General features: G+C 35.9%; 2 protein-coding genes across 2 annotated transcripts in view; one reads left to right on the top strand and one right to left on the bottom strand.

The window, feature by feature from the left end:
• The first annotated feature begins 10,759 nt into the window (after positions 1–10,759).
• LOC110022686 (benzyl alcohol O-benzoyltransferase) lies at positions 10,760–12,537 on the top strand. The gene is made up of 2 exons (XM_020721761.1): positions 10,760–11,407; positions 11,515–12,537. The coding sequence occupies exons 1-2, from the start codon at positions 10,967–10,969 to the stop codon at positions 12,472–12,474; spliced, it is 1,401 nt and encodes a 466-aa protein (XP_020577420.1). The 5' UTR covers positions 10,760–10,966; the 3' UTR covers positions 12,475–12,537.
• Positions 12,538–14,655: 2,118 nt separating this feature from the next.
• Positions 14,656–19,422, bottom strand: part of LOC110022699 (protein RER1B-like) — a 43,941-nt gene continuing 39,174 nt past the window's right edge. Inside the window, exon 4 of the mRNA XM_020721773.1 lies at positions 14,656–14,893. Within this exon, the coding sequence (XP_020577432.1) occupies positions 14,656–14,893 (238 nt within the window). The remainder of the gene's footprint in view (positions 14,894–19,422) is intronic.

The following is a 19,422-nucleotide window of genomic DNA, read 5'->3' as shown; positions in this document are numbered from 1 at the left end:
ATTATTGTAAGAAGATCAATACTCATGATAGTTCAACAAATTTGATGGTTAAATTACTCTCAATAGCAAAGTTTGAGTGTTGGTTGCATTTTCTTAGTATTTATTATTGATCGTTAGAGCATCATGTAAGAGGTGAAGAAAGTTTTATCAAAGATTAAATATCTATTCTACATTTTTGGGGATTCATTTCTAGGTAAAGATTATTAATTTGTGACCCAAATTTTTGTGGGCCCCACCTGTTTTATAATAAAATTGTGAACTTACGGATTGAAGCTTTAGAAGGAAACTTTGAGCACACAGATAAAAGGTTTCTACCATTTGTCCAATTCTATAATAGCCTTTGGATTACAATTTTTGTGCTCTTGCTTTATTTGCTCTCTTTTATTTTTATTTTTACAATTGTCTTGCCTAGAGCTCTAAATACCCTCCTTTTGTTTTGTACAAGTGAACTCACTTTTTTTGCTTTAGTTTTAATGCATGTTTTGGGCAGCTGCAGCTTATCCAGATAAGCAATTTATCCTGATAAGTTGTTGTTCTGCAATTGATCTGGATGAACTAGCTGACCGTTTGTTTGTGTGTTTGAAAAATAATTGATTTGTAAACAATTTATCCTGATAAGTTGTTGTTCTGCAGTTGATCTGGATGAACTAGCTGGCTGTTTGTTTGTGTGTTTGAAAAATAATTGATTTGTAATTGTTTCTCGATAAATGATCATTCTGCCGTTGATCTGGATAAACTACCATGCTTTTTGCCTAGCACTAACAACCATTAAAAGCAACCAAATTTATTATATGTTTATAAATTTATTTGAAGTCCTCAAAATATTCTTTCACATAATAATACCCATTACGCAATACTTATAATCAATCTTTTATTCCACGTGTTATCTCCTTGCTACTACCCTGTCATCTAGTAAAACGCATCAAGTTCTATCAAACCAAGCTATTGCTTGATTTTATTTTTGTTCAAAAGTAAAACATGAAACTCTTCAATATAAATTTTATAACCACCAAAATTTCATAGCACTCATCTACGAATTTTAAGAACCTTAATCTTTTGTCTACAAATTTTAAGATCCTTGATCTTCCAAATCTTTTTAACATTACCATTTTTCATTTCAAGAGAATCTGAGCGATCAAAGAAACTAAAGATGCTATCTTAAAATAAATTAGATAAAAGAAGATGTTAAGTGCACAAACCATCACTTCACAGTCCTCTTGCTCACCGTCTTCGAATCTTTTCTACGTCGCTTCACCGCAGTCCTGCCCTTTACAATAAAGCTGTCTTCATCATCCGAGCTTGCCTCCACTCTCATCTGCTTCCTCCTTACCGGTTCGGAGGCGACCATTTACTCGATCTCCTCTTACTTGACTCAACCGACCTCGCTCGCTGCCTCTTCGCTTCTCGAACCCTGTGATTCCTCTCCCACGACGTCTGATCCATATCCGTGGTTTGTTCCCGTGCTCCGACGACGTCTGATCCATATCCGTGGTTTGTTCCCGTGAACGCTTTCTCTGATCTCGCACTCCCGCAATGAGGGACTTCTTCATTATGTCAGACGAAGGGCAGCAGGGTAAAGTCGTGGGTCACAGGGTTGATCTCGTGTTTCTTCATTAAAAAAAACGACGTATCAAAAGACGCATGCCAAACACAGCTATCAAATGGAATGACATTTTCAAAACGCAACTGCGGGCAATAGCCTGCCCCAAATGGGTCCTCATATTGGTTGGAGCTCTTTCTTTGTAATTATTTTATTTTATATAATGAACTCTCCTTATCTGTCAACTATATTTTTTATTTTAAGCTTTTTACGTAAAATCAGTGCATTCTTTCTTTTATTTATTTCAATGTTTGTTTAATTGACTTCATATCAAATTTCATAACATTTATTAACAAAATAGTGTAATTGACATGTCAAATAACTTTTTTATTAAAAAATAGGTCAAAATTGTTGGAAGATAAGAGATTGATATAAGATGACGTATGCTAAAAAGAGAAGAAGAACACTTATAAAACTCACTTTTATTTCACTCATTTACTTATTGATTATACTTTATATAAAACTCAGACAAGTCACATCTATTTATACTAGTGACAACTCCAAATAGAATCGTGTCAGCATATTTCAATCGTATGGATATTGTTAAGAATATTCCTCAAACTTCAATTACAAGTGTCATTAATTACATATTTTAAAATTCTCTAAAATCACTCCTTTAAAATATATCTCTAGAATCCTCTAAAATTTTCTTCATAAAATGAGTCTACAAAATTTTCAAAATTTTTTTCTAGATTATGAACTCAAAACCCAATTTAAACAAACTTTAATTTTAAACCAAAACACCTTCAGCACAGATATAATTGCTCAACGTCTCTCAAACATCAATTCCAACGGAATTCACGTATTCCGCGTTAAGACCGATTTGTAGGCGTTTCATGCTCCCACCAATAGGAAAAGACAATAAATTGCCAACTAAAATTTGACCTAAACTTAATAAACAAAATTTTTTATTACTTAGTTAAGGTGCGCCCCGGAATTCGAAATGCTGTTCTGACAACAGCACGGACCTTTCGAAATAATCTACAACCATGCAAATCACATGGAATAGTTTTTTTAATTTCCAGGTATTAGAATACCAAGATCATCAGGATTTAAACAGGTTTTTTATCAACTTTTTTAGGAAGATTTACATACAAACAACTAGATTCCTATGAATATATGTACAGATCTAACACCTAAAATTCAATTTTTTACTTTCATGCCACATTGCCTATACATGAAAGGCTGTATTGAACTTTCTAAAAGATAAAATAGTGATATTCTTATGACATATAAATGTTTTGAGTAGTATAAATGTAAGAAAATAAAAATTAGATGTTCGATATGTAAATGCATAGGAATTGAATGATATGTATGTAAATGAGCTGTTCTATTATGTTAGCAGAGCTTTCATCCACCAAGACAAGATCCGGCCTTACCTAGCTTACATGTTGGAGCTCACTAGTTTACTTTGCTACCTTGCAACCATAAAAGCTTCTCACTCACCTCCTGCTAACCCACCATAATTACCCACTTGGATGTTCATCTCCTTTGCCCATAGAATTGCCAGCCACCATTAGCAAATATGGAGGATCATCTTTCATTGTTGACTATAAGACTCCAATCATCTATGTGGCCTTCAATAATAACATTTCATTGGATTCCACATATAATGCATTTTTGGTGCAACCCATCTTAGTCTCTTGCTGGAGTGCTTAGGCTTTTAACTAAGATGTATTGTGGGTCCAAGATTTCTCATATATGCGACAATTGAATTTGCTCCAATGTCCCAACAAAAAAAAAAAAGAAAAATAATAAATAAAATACATAAGTCAACTTTGATCGAATTGTTGGATGAAATTAGAAAGAATGAGGATGAAGAGTAAGTTAGACAAGAGGAAAATCATTGTTTCCTTTTTGTGATACAATCTTCAGGACCTTATCCATTATTATATAGATTTTTTTTTATTTATAGAGGGCTCTCTCATATAAAATAAAATTGATACAAATTAAGCACAATCTCTAAGAATCTCTGATTTATGCTTTAATGTGTTTTTCTTATTTTAACATTATAATTAATATTATCTCTGAAAATGTTGTGTCTCGATCGTTGTTTGTTTCCCTTAAAGCTCAGGTTGTGTAGAGCCCGAAATGACATACTTGTAGTTTGCATACATGGGAAAAATAGTAACTATATAATATGAGTTATCTAATAAAAAAATGCAACGCACTTTTAAAACTTTACAGAAACTTGGAGAACCCATGGAAGAAGTCCTAGGCAAGTCCAATGGCGGCTTTGACAGAGGCGCGGGTAAGTTCGGTTTTGCGTATAACATCCACATGGGTGGTCATCCTATATATGGAAGAGGATCATTCCATGTTGACACTACTGGCGAACTAAACATAAATGTCGTGTTTACCTTGAAAAGATATGAGAATACTTGATTTTATTGACGAAAAAATGGGTATAAATGCCCCTTACAAGACTTACTGGTAAGGAAAACAATAAAAATAGAATACAGTAGCAAATAAAAGAAATAATGACAAAATATAAGAGATAGCTAATCTCTCTAATTTAAGGAAAGAAATACATAGAGATTGTCAAGATCCCTCATATAAATTATAACCCTCTAAATATAGAGTTATAATAAATATGAAATATAATAATTAGTATTTTCGAGATCTTTCAACACTTCCCCTCAAGTTGGGTTGTACAGATTGTACATGCCTAACTTGTTACATAATTCTTCAAAGTTGATTCTTGGGAGAGGCTTAGTGAAGATATCTGCTGTTTGATGTCGGGAAGAAATATATGCAAGTTCGACGACTCCTCTCTTAATGTTTTCTGAGATGAAGTGTCGATCGATCTCGACGTGTTTTGTTCTGTCATGGTGTATTGATTCTTTGCAATGCTGATGGTTGTCTGGTTGTCACATTGTAGTTTGACAGTTTTTTCAGTTAGCATTCCGAGTTCGCTGAGTATTCTTCAAATCTACATTCCTTCACAGATCCCGAGTGCAAGAGCTATGAATTCAGCTTCAGCGCTGCTTCATGATACCACAAATTGCTTTTTGCTTCTCCAAGTGATTAGGTTTCCCCAGACATAAGTGCAATAATTGGTAGTCGATCGTCGGACCGAGTCATCTCCTGCCTAGTCTGCTTCTGAATACACTTCTATACTTCGATCCTTATTCCTTTGAAACAGTAGCCCTTCGCCTGGAGTCATCTTGAGGTATCTAAAGATTCTGTATACTGCATTCATGTGTTCTTCCATAGGGCTGTTCATGAATTGACTAACAACACTAACAGAAAAACCAATGTCGGGTCGTGTGTGTGAGAGATAGATGAGTCTCCCCACGAGTCACTGATATCTCCTTCTATCCAGAGGTGTGTTATTTTTCTCAGTGTCGATCTTCTTGTAGGGATCCATTGGAGTATCGACGAGTTTGCAACCGAACATACATGTTTCCTTCAACAGGTTCAATGTATATTTTCGTTATGACACAAATATTCCTCGTTTTGATCGAGCTAGTTCCATGCCGAGAGAGAACTTTGGGTTTCCGAGGTCTTTGATTTGGAATTCCCGAATGAGAAGCTTTGTCAAATTTGTGAGTTCTTCTTCGTGATTTCCAGTGAGGATGATATCGTCGACGAACACGATCAGAATTGCAATCTTCTTTTCGGGAGAGGTTTTCACGAAGAGAGTGTGATCTGCATGACACTGAGTATACCCGTGTTTTGTCACTGATTTTGTAAATCTATCGAACCATGCTCGGAGAGATTGTTTGAGTCCGTACAATGATTTTTGGAGTTTGCAGATTTTGTTGTAAAAGGTTCAAGGCTAGTTTGGTGGCCAAAAGTTTCATTCAGACTTATGGGATAGACTATCAAAGGACTTTTACACCAGTGGCCAAGCTAAACACAGTAAGAATTTTTATTTTTTCATTGGCAGTAAATAAACAGTGGAAACTACGGATGTTTCTAGTCTGGAAGGTGCTTCCATGTAAACTTCTTCTTCCAAATCGTCATTTAGGAAAGCATTTTTCACGTCAAGTTGATGAAGCTGGCAGTCTTCATTTACCACAAGTGAGAGAAGGATTTTGATGGCGTTAAGTTTGGCCACAGGGGCAAATGTTTTTTTATAATAAATACCGTAGGACTGTGAAAACCTTTTTCTACAAGACGTGCTTTTAAGCTTTCAATTGTATCATCTGCCTTGTATTGGACTTTGAAGATCCATTTACAGCCGATTGCTTTCTTTCCTTTTGGCATGTTTGAAACAGTCCATGTACCATTCTTTTGTAGGGTTCTTACCTCCTCATTGATGGTTGCTTTCCACCCCGGGTGTTTGAGAGCTTCATCAATTGTGTTTGAGACTTGTGTATTGTCAAATGCAGTGACATATGCTCGGTAAGCTGAAGATAGTCTTTCATAGACACAAAGTTGGAGATCAGATGCATTGTGTGTTCGTACATGAGTGGAGGGCGGATGGAACTAGCACCTTTCCTAAAAGCAATTGGAATGTCGGAGTCATCAATCATAGGTATAGTAGATTCATGCTCAAGTGTGTTCGGCAAGTTGACAAAATTCACATTGAAAAGAACGAACATCTTTATTGATAAATAAATTTAGAAATAGTTTTACAAGATACATAAAATTTGGATGGCCGAGATGAAAATGTCATAACATGATTTCAGAATCTTTATTGACACTAGAATTGAAGACAGAATGATGGGTAGACAAATGTTCACAACGAGGTCGTGATGGTGAAGTACCGTTGATGACATAGAGACCCGAACACATCTCAGCATTGCCAATTGTCGTCCCCGAGTCTGCATCCTGAAATTCACGCATAGCAGGTAAAAATTTAGCAATACACCTCAGATCACTAGTCAACTTTTTGATGGATATTCAATTGCAATTTATCGGAGTAGAATGTTTTGGGTGATGCACACGGAGCCAAAGCCGGTGACTGTGGAGACAGAGCCATTGGCAACGCGGATGGTAGAGTTGTCTCTGCATGACATATAGTTATGGAGAAGGGAGGCATCGCCAGTCATGTGATGAGAAGTGTCAGAATCGATGATCCACTGACCGAGGGATCCTTGACTGATTGTGAAGGCATGGTAGAACGTACTTTGATGCGAGAGCAAGACAGTGATATGGTCGGGAATAGCCAAATCTGGTGATTTGCCGATCAATTTGTGCAGCAAATCTAGTTGCTCTTTGCTGAATGGAGTGGGCGCTGGTGCAGGAAAGTCATCGACAGCGACAGCGTTGTTGGCACAGGAGCGTGATCAGACTAAGGCTTCCAATCGGCTGGCTCTCCATGAAGCACCCAACACGTGTCTTTATTATGACATGATTTGCGGCAATGGTCGCATTAGGGACGACCTTTGCTTGATGGGTTGTCGCTGTGTCGAGGTGAAGGAACCCGAGCTACAAGGGCGGAGGAGTCAACGAAGAGATTGGGCGAGGTGGAGATAGGCCCAAGCATGACTTCAACTTAAATTAATTTTCTTTTTTTTTTCCTTTCCATATTTAGGGTGGATATATTTGAAAAAGGTTGTAAATTTGGAAATAGTTGTACGGTATATATAATCTCATAGTTGATGATTTGAAATAAGATTTCAGAGATAATTCTCTCCTTAATTTTCATCACTAATTATATGAAAAATTATGATTTTGTAATTAAAAGGCCTCACAAATGCTCGTTAGTGGTTTGAAGCTTAATACACGAGAGCGGAAATGATCGAGATAGTTGTTGAGGCCGAGAAGGAATTTGAATATCCTTTTTTGCTCGATGATCTGACGGTATAAGTTGGAGTCCGGAGTGCATGACCAGGCATGAACTTCATACATGTCAACCTGCTGCCAGTAACGTGAGAGGGCATTAAAATACTGAGTCACAAATTGATCACATTGGCGAAGATCGTGGAGGATTGACTCGATCTCGAAAAGCTTGGATGTGTTATCTGAGTGAGAGTATGTCTCTAGAGCAGCATCCCAAATACGTGTCGTAGAGAAAAAAATTTTCGACGATGTCTTTGGTCATGAAATTGATTAACCACAACATGACCATGTGGTTTTCTGGATTCCATGTCCGGAATTTTGGGTCATCCTTGGTTGGAGCGACGACATCATCAGTGATATATTCGTCCTTGCCTCTGTCGCAGATAAACATCATGACAGATTGAGACCACTGAAGGTATTTCTGGCCGTTGAGTTTGTGGCCAGTGATGAGGGAGGAAGTGCCATCGATTCCGGCTATACTACAACAAATCATCATAACATTTTAAAATACTCATTAACAATTCCAAATTTTCACTCAACATCAAAAAAGGTCTTAATTAACAAAATTATATCATCTTCCAAAAATATACACTGAATGAGAGGACTTGATTTTATTGACGAAAAGAGGGGTATAAATACCTATTACAAGACTACTGGTAATGAAAACAATAAAAACAGAATACAATAGAAAAAGAAAGGAATAATAACAAAATATAAGAGACAACTAATTTCTCTAATTTAAGGAGAGAATTAAATAGAGATTCCCAAGATCCTTCATATAATTTATAACCCTCTAAATATAGAATTATAATAAATATGAAATATAATAATTAGTATTTTCGAGATCTTTCAGCATACCTTTTTCACATGGGTGGCCAATGACTTGGTCGGAGAGAAAACTGAGTAATATGCTACTTCTAAAATTACTCGAAGCTCTGAAAAATATGTGACCAATGTTGATGATAGCAATTCCCAACTAGAGGTGTCAACCTTTTTGAATTTGGTTCGTAGTGTTAGTTGAATCGATTATTACATTACATTATTTGTAGGCGAATCTTCGAGATTGCAGCAACAACTGGATCCATGGAGCATGGGGTGCCCTTCCACGAAGAAAGATGCTTCCAATATCATGCTATTGCCACTGTCGTAAAACATGTACAAAAACCGGTCATATTAAGGCTTGTAGTCCGAACTTGAGCAACAATTGGCCAGATCAAGGTGTTTAGTGGGCCTATGAAAAATTCCTTAAGCAAACTAATAAAATGATAAATCAATCGAATTTTAGCATTTTTTTTTAAAATTTATTATATATATATAAGCATTTAACCAAAAAAAAATACAATCACTTACATTATTACCCAAGAAATATGCACTTGCAGGATTTTATTTCTTCTCATATTTTTTTTATCACATAATATTTTATGTTTTCTAAAATATATTATATAAATGGCCAATTTCAAGACGGAGAAGAAAAATATATTCTCTTTTCTTGAATACAGGCTTTTGCCGATAAAAAGGAATCAAATGATTCAAGTGGAGTTTTTTGTCACATATCAATAAGAACTTTAGGACATCATAAGTTTATAAAAATACTATTACTAAATCGTTTTACATGGACTTGATCAATAGGAATTAATGAGAGTGAACTGTTAAAGAGCTATTCTAGCATCTCCCATGCTTCTTCAAATTTCAGCAAACATTTCATCAGGATATAAAGTTCAATCGTTGTCCATTTTATTTAAATCAATTCACCTTCATAGATAAATCTAAAGAAAACTTCATAATTATGTTCACTATGCTCTGGTCAAATATTACTTAAAACCCTAATTTGATGTCTTCTCAAAAACAGCATTTACAATATTTTCTTGGTGCATGCATCTTAAATCATGCTTAGAGTTGTTTCATACCATAAATAAATAGACCTCAAAAATTGACAATGAAGTCCATTTTCTATGCACAACCTCATTTTTTAGAGCGAAAACTGTGAACTATACAACTGTATAAATTTTCTTTTCCAGCCAGCTCTCTCAAAATTTTATTCTCAAAGAGAAAAGAGAACAACACTTTGAGCTTATTAAACTGCAATTCTCTTGCCATAGCTCGACGCCCATTGCCGCCAATTACACCTTAATTCACACCTCAAATCATGATTTTTTTTTATATTTTACGGAAAAGTGATATATATATATATATATATATATATATATATGATACGTCACCAACAAATTTTCATCATCTGACACAAATCTCGAAGCATAACATAAATCTCAAGACTATATTTTAAGCAAGAAATATTTAAATATTGATAAAAAGTCATCCAGAGCTCCGATTTCAACAAACTTGTAGTCAAACTGACCGGCTTAATGAGACAGACATGATGATATGAAAATTAGTCTAATTTGAGTTAAATCAAACTCAAATCAAGTCATTACACCACCCTTAAAAGATTTCTGGACACATTTGGAAGGAAAAACAGATATCGTTATTGACAATTTTAAACTCGAATCAAGCGGCTCGACAAGACAAACCCAACGATACCAAGATCACTTAATTCTGACATCGTTAAGACACTCAAATATTCATTAAACACGATATGATCAGAGAAAACTCTCTGGACCGTTTGATCAAAATGATTGATATTCCTGCATTAATTGTACCTAGAACACTATAAATAGACCCCCACCACTCACATGAGAGGAAGATGAAATTTAGAGAGAGAGAGTTTGAGACCTTGAGGAAAAGTTGCAGCTCAGCATCACCGCCGACCGCCGTCGACCACCGTCGATCGTCGTCGACCTCCGTCAATCCTCATCCACCAGCACTAACCACCATCGATCACCTCCAACCAGACACCGTCAGTCGATGTTATAATCTGAAAAATATAGTTACATTTTTCCGTCTTTGAAACAAGAGATTTCCGTAATCATTAATTAATAGTGAATTTCCGCAACTGCCGCAACTGAGCCAGCTCCCGTGGTTTTTTCTTTACGGGTTTTGCACGTAAAAATTTCTGGAGTAATCACCGTTTTTTTCTCTTTCATCTATATGTGTGCTGAACTTTCGACAACGCTAAGATAATAGCACGCATATATATATATATATATATATATATATATATATATATATATATATATCAAACATATATATAACTAAGAGTTGACTTCCGTTCTCGCTGTAAGAACTTCATTTAGCTTTCCCCGACCTTACAATGCAATTACGCACTAATTCTTTTTCAAGTATAAATTTCAAACCTTTATATGCAAGACCATGACCTACAGCCGACTTCCGTTCTCGCTGTTAAGAACTTCCTTTAGCTTTCCCCGACTTTACAATGCAATTACGCACTAATTCTTTTTCATCAATATAATTTCTCGTAAGGCCAAATCCATTCCAACTTAAAGTCATGAGACCTCAGAGCATACTTTACTGAAGAATTAATAGTGAGTTGACTGGACCGTCGGGGCGTTCCCTCCCCTTCCCACTCCATTGTAACTTCTTAGAAAACAACCACGGAACCTCGCAACCCTTTCACTCACTCTCCGCCCAACACCCAACGCCTATAAATTCTCCAATTTGTCACACAACCTCTCACTCACAATTCCAGCAACCAATCAAATTAACCAACCTTCCCCCATGGCCTCATCTCCACTCCACTTCTCCGTTCGCCGGCGACCGCCACAGCTGGTGCCTCCAGCTTCTCCTACGCCACGGGAGCTCAAACGGTTGTCAGACATTGACGACCAGGAAGGCCTCCGCTTTCAGATACCTGTCATCCAATTCTACCGACACGAGCTTGCCATGGCCGGCCAGAATCCGGCAGCCGTCATACGTGACGCCCTCGCTCGAACACTTGTTTTCTACTACCCTTTTGCCGGCCGGCTCCGTGAAGGAGACGGCAAGAAACTATTTGTTGATTGCACTGGCGAGGGTGTTCTGTTCATTGAGGCCGAGGCTGATGTGAAGCTCGAGGACTTCGGTGATGCCCTGCAGCCTCCATTCCCCTGTCTCGAAGAGCTATTATTCGACGCTGAGGGAACCTCCGCCGTACTTAACACTCCATTGCTGTTGATCCAGGTTGGTGCCTACGTCAACGTTCTTGCGCTCCGATCTTTAACCACTATGGAATAAAAAAAAGAACATTTTTTTAATATATTTATAAATTTAATGTTTGTGTGTTATAGGTGACCCTGCTAAGCTGCGGGGGATTCATCCTGGCCCTCCGGCTAAACCACACCATGTCCGACGCGCCGGGACTAGTTCAGCTAATGACGGCTGTGGGAGAGCTAGCTCGCGGATCGTCATCGCCTAGTGTTATTCCAGTCTGGCGCCGAGAGCTCCTAGAAGCAGGGCCGAGTCCAGCTCCTTATTTTCCCCACCACGAGTACGAACAGGTCCCCGACACAGAGGGCACCATCATCCCTCTTGACGAAATGGCTCACTGCTCTTTTTTTTTCGGCCCCCGCGAAATAAGGATCCTCCGTTCTCGCCTGCCTCCGCAGCTCCGTGGCGCTTCTTCAACCTTCGACATTCTCACCGCCTGCTTATGGCAAAGCCGCACGCGGGCCCTTCAGCCAGCAGATCCAAAGGAGAAATTCCGTATCATCTGCATCGTCAACACCCGCGGCCGCTTTAACCCACCTCTGCCTTCTGGCTTCTATGGCAATGCCTTCGCTTTCCCAGTTGCTATAGCTACGGCAGGGGAACTGTGTAGCCGCCCCCTGGATTATGCGGTGGAGTTAGTGAAGCGGGCAAAGTCGCAAGTTTCAGGGGACTACCTCCATTCTCTGGCTGATTACATGGTGATGAATGGTCGTCCGCATTTCACAGTGGTGCGGACTTATGTGGTATCTGACGTCACGCGTGCGGGGTTTGGTGATGTGGATTTTGGTTGGGGAAAGGCGGTGTACGGCGGTCCGGCTAAAGGTGGGGTGGGAGCGATTCCTGGCGTTGCCAGTTTCTTTGTTCCTTTTGTTAACGCCAGCGGGGAAAAGGGAATTGTCGTTCCCGTTTGCTTGCCGCCGCCTGCAATGAGAAGGTTCGCCGCAGAGATACAGAGGCTCCTCTCCGCTCAATCTGGAGGAGACGAACGAGTACTGGAGTGTATTAATGGTACGGCACCCTTCTTACTCTCCCCTCTGTAATGATTCTGGCCGCCAATGTTTAAAAAATAAAATCTACACCGCACTGCTATCAAGCTTTTCTAGGGATGTAATTGTTATTCTAATAAAATCATAATTTTTAATATTAAAATTATTGGCGTTCGATATTTTGTTCGACAGACTGACTGCTGAAGTTCATTGATGGAGGCAAAAATGGGATAAAATTTGGACTCAAAATCATTCATTATATTAACTACGGCCAAAAGTGCAAAGTTACAAAATATGAAATATAGACATTACTTTGCTATGGGGGAGCCAAAATTAGCTTCCAATTCCAAAGACTGCAACTAGGGGTGTAGATGAGCAGAGATGCCTCATAGGCCAGCACTAACTTGACTCTCTAATGAGATAGTGAGTTGTTTATTGAGCTGTAACCCCAAGCTTCGACTCAAATCAGAGCATGTCAATATTGGAGATGTAAATCACATAAGCTGATTCGAAAAATCTGAGGTGAAATTTTGAATAGTAAAGTTCAAAACATGATAACAAAAAGGACATCATATTTCACATGAAAAATCCCAGAAAGAGAAGAAAAATCACCGAGCCACATTTTATAACTTAATATTGTGCAACAAATAATAACATAAAAAAACAAAAAAAACATAAATTATATGTGAAAACCAAGCTGGAAAAACCCACTGTGAGATGATGAGAAATCACTATATCAAATATGAAATTACAAATTGAGAGCCTTGGACACATGAAATAAAAAAGGAAAAAGTGACTGTCTTTGTACACAACAAAAGAATGTATATATAGTCTTAGCAGAACATTTTTAAAGGAAATAGTTAAAAGAAAACAACGAAGCAATAACATGTGGATTGCAATTTAAAAAATATTATAAGATTGATCAAATAGTCGAAGCTTTCAATTTGCACGCGCATGATTTCCTTCTAAAGCCTCAATACACGTGCTGATAGTTTCTTTATAAAACTTCAATCCACATGCTCATAATTTTCTTATAAGATGATAAGCATGATCAACAAAATTTGGGTTACAAATTTAGCCGTCTCCATCTTGACATGAATTTTCAAATATGCAGAATAGAGCTTTCTCCACCTTTTTTACAAAATTTTAATGATCAAGAATGAATATTGACAAAATCGCAGAAACATGTCTATAGATAGTGTCTTGGGCAACATATGCAAAATTATCGTAGGAACTGATCTTGCTTACAACAATATCACCACGAGTAATAACTTCATGAATAAAGTGATAATAGACATCAATGTGTTTGGTTCTCTCATTAAGAATGAGATTTTTATTGAGACAAATATCACCCTGACCATCACACATTTGTGTGGAGATCTTCAAATATTAACTAAGTTCTTCAAAGAGACCTTTCAAACAAAGAGCTTCTTTACAAGTTTCATTTGTTGTAATGCCCTCAGCTTTAGTTGTAGATAGTGTTAAAATTGTTTGTAAAGTGGCCTTCTAGCTAATCACACAACTACTAATATTAAACATTTATCCTGTAAGTGATTGACTTCTATCGAGATGTCCAGCAAAATTAGAATTAATATAGCCAATGTCTTTATTTGTAGTCCTCCTGAAATTCAAACAAGCATATTTTGTTCAATATAAATACCCAAGGATCCACTGAATTCCTTTCTAATGTTATTTTACTGGATTACTCATATATCTACTAACTACACTAACTGCATTAGACAAATCTTGACGAGAACATACAATGACATACGTGAGAGATCCTACTACATTGAAATATGAAACTTAAGACATATGCTCCATCTCTTCATCTGATTGTGAACATGTATTGATGAGAGTTTGAAATACGCATCTATTGGAATGCTGACAGGTTTGGCAATCTACATATTGAACCTTGAAAAACTTTATCAACGTACATTTTCTAGCTCAGAAATAACTTACATGTATTTCTATCTCTATGAAACTTTTTGTCAAGTATTTTCTTTGCAACTTTCAAATCTTTCTCCTCAAACTCGCTATTAAGATATGCTTTTAACATTTTATTGTCTTATTTATTCTTAGCAACTATCAACATATCATCGACATATAAGAGCAAGTAACCAAATGATTACTTATGATGTCTCTTGAAGTAAACACGGCTGTCATAGCTACTTCTTTTAAACTCATGACCGATCATAAATGAGTCAAATTTCTTATATCACTACCTACGAGACTGTTTCAAACCTTAAAAAGATTTTTTAATAAACGAACATGATCTTCTTTTTCTGTAACCATAAAGCCCTCAGGCTGCTCCATATATAAGTCATCTTCAAGCTCTGCATGCAAAAAAGCATTCTTTACATGTAACGGCTCAAGCTTAGGAAAATACTTAATAGCAATATCAAGTAAAACTTGAATTGAATTGTGGTTGACCACCAAAGAGATTACAATTGTAAAGTCTACACCAAGAATTTGACTGAATACATTTACAACAAGTTTAGCTTTATATCGGGCATCTTTGACTACTGATGTTCTATTTTGCCTTCTTAGGCATCCATTTACAGTGAAATATTTTTTTTATCTTAAAGAAACTTTCAAACTCCTCTTACATAACAATAATTCACTTACTAGAGCCAATTGAATTCTTCACCACACTTGATACATTTAGTTACATTTAGAGTATAAACAACCAAATTGGCCTCAACATACTTCTAAGGCAGCTTAGATTCTCTTCTTTTTCTATTCTTGGCAATAGAATATTGTGATGGTTTCTATTGTGGTGTTGGGAATATAGGATCACCATGATATCTAAATTTGAATCAGAAGTTATGCCTAAAGACGTACATGTATCAAAATGAAGCTCCACTTATCTACTAGACATCTCCTTCCAATCATCAACCTTTTATGCTGTGGTAAGTGTTATATGTAACATAACAAACTCATCAAATATGCTAATGATCACTTTCTTAGTTTTCGGGCATCACAACTTATAACATTTAACTTCAGTTTCATAACCAATAAATACACATATTATAGATCTAGGCCCTAGTTTATCATTTTAATATAAGCATAAGTATAACCATTAACTATTCTTAAATTAGAGTAACCTGTAGGTTTACCTGAACAAATCTAATATGAAGTCTTCTTTTCAATAGCAATAGAAGGAGAGTGATTCATCTAGTAACAAGCTACAAAAGCAGCTTTAGCCCAAAATAACTTAGGTGGCTTGACATCGGAGGGTATGCAAAGAACCTTCTCAATTATGGCATTGTTCATTCACTCTGTCCCACCATTTTGCTAATGTATGTGACAGACGGTGAAGTTTCTCATAATTTCTTTTGATTTACAAAAGATATTGAATTCTCTTGAAAAAAACTCTAACCCATTGTCAATGTGAAACGTTTAATCTTCATTCTAGTCTACTTCTTGATTCTAAGCTTTCACTCATTAAAAGTGGTAAAAATATTGCATCTCTATTTCAAGAAGAAAACTCAAATTTTTTTTAGAAAAATCATTAATGAAAGTCAGCATATATTTGGCACCATCATCAGATAATATTGTAGATGGTCCCCAAAGATCATAATATATGTAGTCTAATATTTCCTTGGTAATGTGACTGTTAATATTGAACTTAACTCTTTTTTGTTTCCCAAACACACGACACTAGTTATAAAACTTTAATTTATTAATATTTTAACAATTTAAAACGTCTCTTCTGTTTACTTCGACCATCTTATTCTCACTCATATGCCCAAAACATAAATTTCATTGTAGAGCTTTATAAAACATATAGTCTAACAACCTTATTTTGTCCTTTCGTCATAATAAGAGAGCCTTTACCAACCATTAAAATTCCAATTCCACTAGAGTACTTATACCCTTTTATATCAAGAGTACTTAAAATAATTTAAATTCATTTTCAGATTTGGGATATGTCTCACATCTTTGAGTGTTTTGATGAATCTATCACATCTTGATTCTAATCGTTCCAACAATAATAATCTTAAATGGGTCATTATTTCTCATTAATACGGTACCCTGCGACACTATTTCATATGTTAAAAATTAGTCTCTATTATGAAGCATGTAGGCTGAATCAAAAATCCAATCGTCATAGGTTCACTATCAAAGAAAACTAGAAGTTCACCTTCACTGCAACTTCCTTATTAAACAGGCTTCACTAAAATGATCTGATTATTTGCTCTTTTAATTTGAAATTACCTTTTTTTATTCTCCAAATCATAACATTTAATTTTGATGTGCCTCTTTTTCTTACAATAATTACAAAATTTATCATTATTCTTGGAAATTGATCTACTCATTGTATCAATACCAAAACTCCTCTTTTGAGTTCTACCTCAAACGACAAGCCTTCTCCTTAAGCACCAGGTTCATCCACAAGCAGGTTCATCCACAAGCAGGTTCATCTTCTCTTTAGAAAATAAATCATCATATACTTTATTAAGAGTAAGTGTCTCTGGTTCAAACAAGATAGTTCATCCACAATATGGCATCTCTAAACATTGTATATAGTAAGGCATTGAGCACAACATGATTAATGTCAACTCTTCTTTGTCATACTTAACTTTCATGACTTCTAAATTATAGATGATTTCTTAAAGATAGTTAAATGATCAATAATGAATAGACTTTTAGTCATCATGTGAGAGTAAAAATGCTTCTTCAAGTGCTACTTAATTGTTAGACTTTTCATCATGTACAATTGCATAATTTCAGCTATAACACAATAATGGTCTTCTCCTTCAAAGCAACTTATAGAATTTAATTTGATAGATGAAGATGAATTTGAGAAAGTGAATTTTGATCTTTAAGTTGCTTCCTTAAACATCCATAATGAGGTAATCCGTTGAAACTCTAGATCCATCTGCATTAAGACAGCTCACATCTTAATCTGTCAAAGCTAAAATCTAGTGTTATGATCTAAAAGTGGGATGTCATACTTCATTGTTGCTATTGTTGAGATCATAACTTAGCACTGATATCATTTTTTGTACTTAATATTAAATTTATGCAACAATTAATGAGATAAACAAAATAAAGAAGACAGATTTTACGTATAAAACCCAAGATGGAAAAAACCACGGGCAGTAGAAAAGAAATCACTATATCAAATATGGAATTATAAATGAAGATCCTTGACCAACATAAAATCAAAGCAAAGAAAAGTGAGTGCCCTTGTGCATAACAAAAATGAGTTTTTATATTTTTAGCTGGACCTCTTTAAAGAAAATAAATTAAAGAAGCTAATAAAACAATAACAAAGTGATTGCAATCAAGAGGCTATAATAAGATTGATCAAATGGTATAAGCTTTTAATCCGTGTGTTCATAGGTTCCTTCTAAAGCCTTAAGTCATGTGCTCACAATTTTCATCTAAAGCTACAATCTGAATGCTCTAAATTTTCTTATAAGACGATAAATAACACCCAAAAAAATTGGTGCACAAATTGAGCACCACATGACAATACTCTAAGAAATCCATTATGAAAAAAATAAAAAGAATTTTATAAATTACAACACACTCAAGCTTCTCCATACTTTGAAAACTCCAGGGCACTCCTCCCCTCTCCTTTGCACAATAGAAAATCAATATCTTTCACATTTTTTCAACAAAATGAAAGCTCTAAGTGAAAAACAACTCAATTTAGTTATTAGCACCGGGGCATTGCAATGATGACACCACAATACTCTAAAGGGGTGCTACATAAAGGTGTTGCAATATTGTGCTCTTGGGTTCTGAACTTAGACCGGATACAACGACGTTGTCTTTCCGACGCTACAGGTCACAATAAAGCTTGATCAGTGAAATTGAGAACTCTAAGTGAACAATTTATTAACACAATCAGAGTCCACATAATAAGATTCAAGGCCCTCATTTTCAATTCTCCATTGATTCCAATGATACTTGCTTCCAATCAAACCCTAGTACTGTCTTACGAACTTCTATTCTTCTCCAAATGGCAACAATGGTTCCAGTGAACTGCCATCGCAAGTTTCTTTAATACCCACTCATCATGTCGAGTCGACCCCCATCATGAGTTTAGTTAACGGGTCCTCAAACCATTCTACCGTGAGTTTTCATTGTGAGTTGAATTTTCGTCCTTGATGCCACCTCCGACATTATCCGATTGTGACTTCTCCAATGAACTACCATTGCAATCATGCCATCTCATCAAAATTATTGTCATTGATGCATTCTCCCACTTTGGCTCAAGTCAAATATTATTTGAACGAGCCAATTTTGTGTTTTTCATAATGAATTTGGTTTACTCACTTACACTCTTAGATGAATATGTACCTCTGGATGGCACCCAAACCAACTCAATTCAAGGTGGAGGCTTGTACCATCTTCAAAAGAACTTGAAACAGAAAAATTTTTGCTCGTTCCCATAACGAAAGTTAAGTATGAGGCAGCATTTTGATTTGAAATTTATAAATATAATTCCATTCTGAATACTATACATTGAGGATATTATCTTGAAGGAAAATTTAGTTGCTAAGAAAAGAATCAATTATGTCATTTGGTTGAAATATTAATCAATGCATCTCTTATTAAAAATAATTTTGGCTTTAAAAAAATAAATGTTTTTACCTTTGTACACACACACACACACACATTCTAAACAACAAACCTTTGAGAATAATATTTTAAATTAAAATGTTTCCTGGTAAGATAAAGATTCGAATGAGTTGAGGATGAAATAATTTTTCACTCACGAAAATATCGTCTCACACTGTAAAGAATCAACCATGAATTGAGATAGGAATAAATAAGACTATATTAAAAAAAAATTATTTTTGATTTAGAATATAATCATGGTTACATTTAGGGCTGTGAAAACGGCTCATTGTTCGTGAACAGCTCGTGTTCGGCTTAGTTAAGAAGCTTGTGCTTAGCTAAGTTAACGAGCCGAACTAGAACAAAGATTTGTTAGTTCGTATTCGGCTCGTTTTGGCTCGAAATACTACTCATCACTTTTATATA

The sequence above is a fragment of the Phalaenopsis equestris genome, unplaced genomic scaffold (assembly GCF_001263595.1).
Source record: "Phalaenopsis equestris unplaced genomic scaffold, ASM126359v1 Scaffold000202, whole genome shotgun sequence".
In the NCBI taxonomy this organism is placed as follows: Eukaryota; Viridiplantae; Streptophyta; class Magnoliopsida; order Asparagales; family Orchidaceae; genus Phalaenopsis; species Phalaenopsis equestris.
Note: the sequence above shows the minus strand (reverse complement) of the source record. Positions and strands in the feature narration are given on the sequence as shown.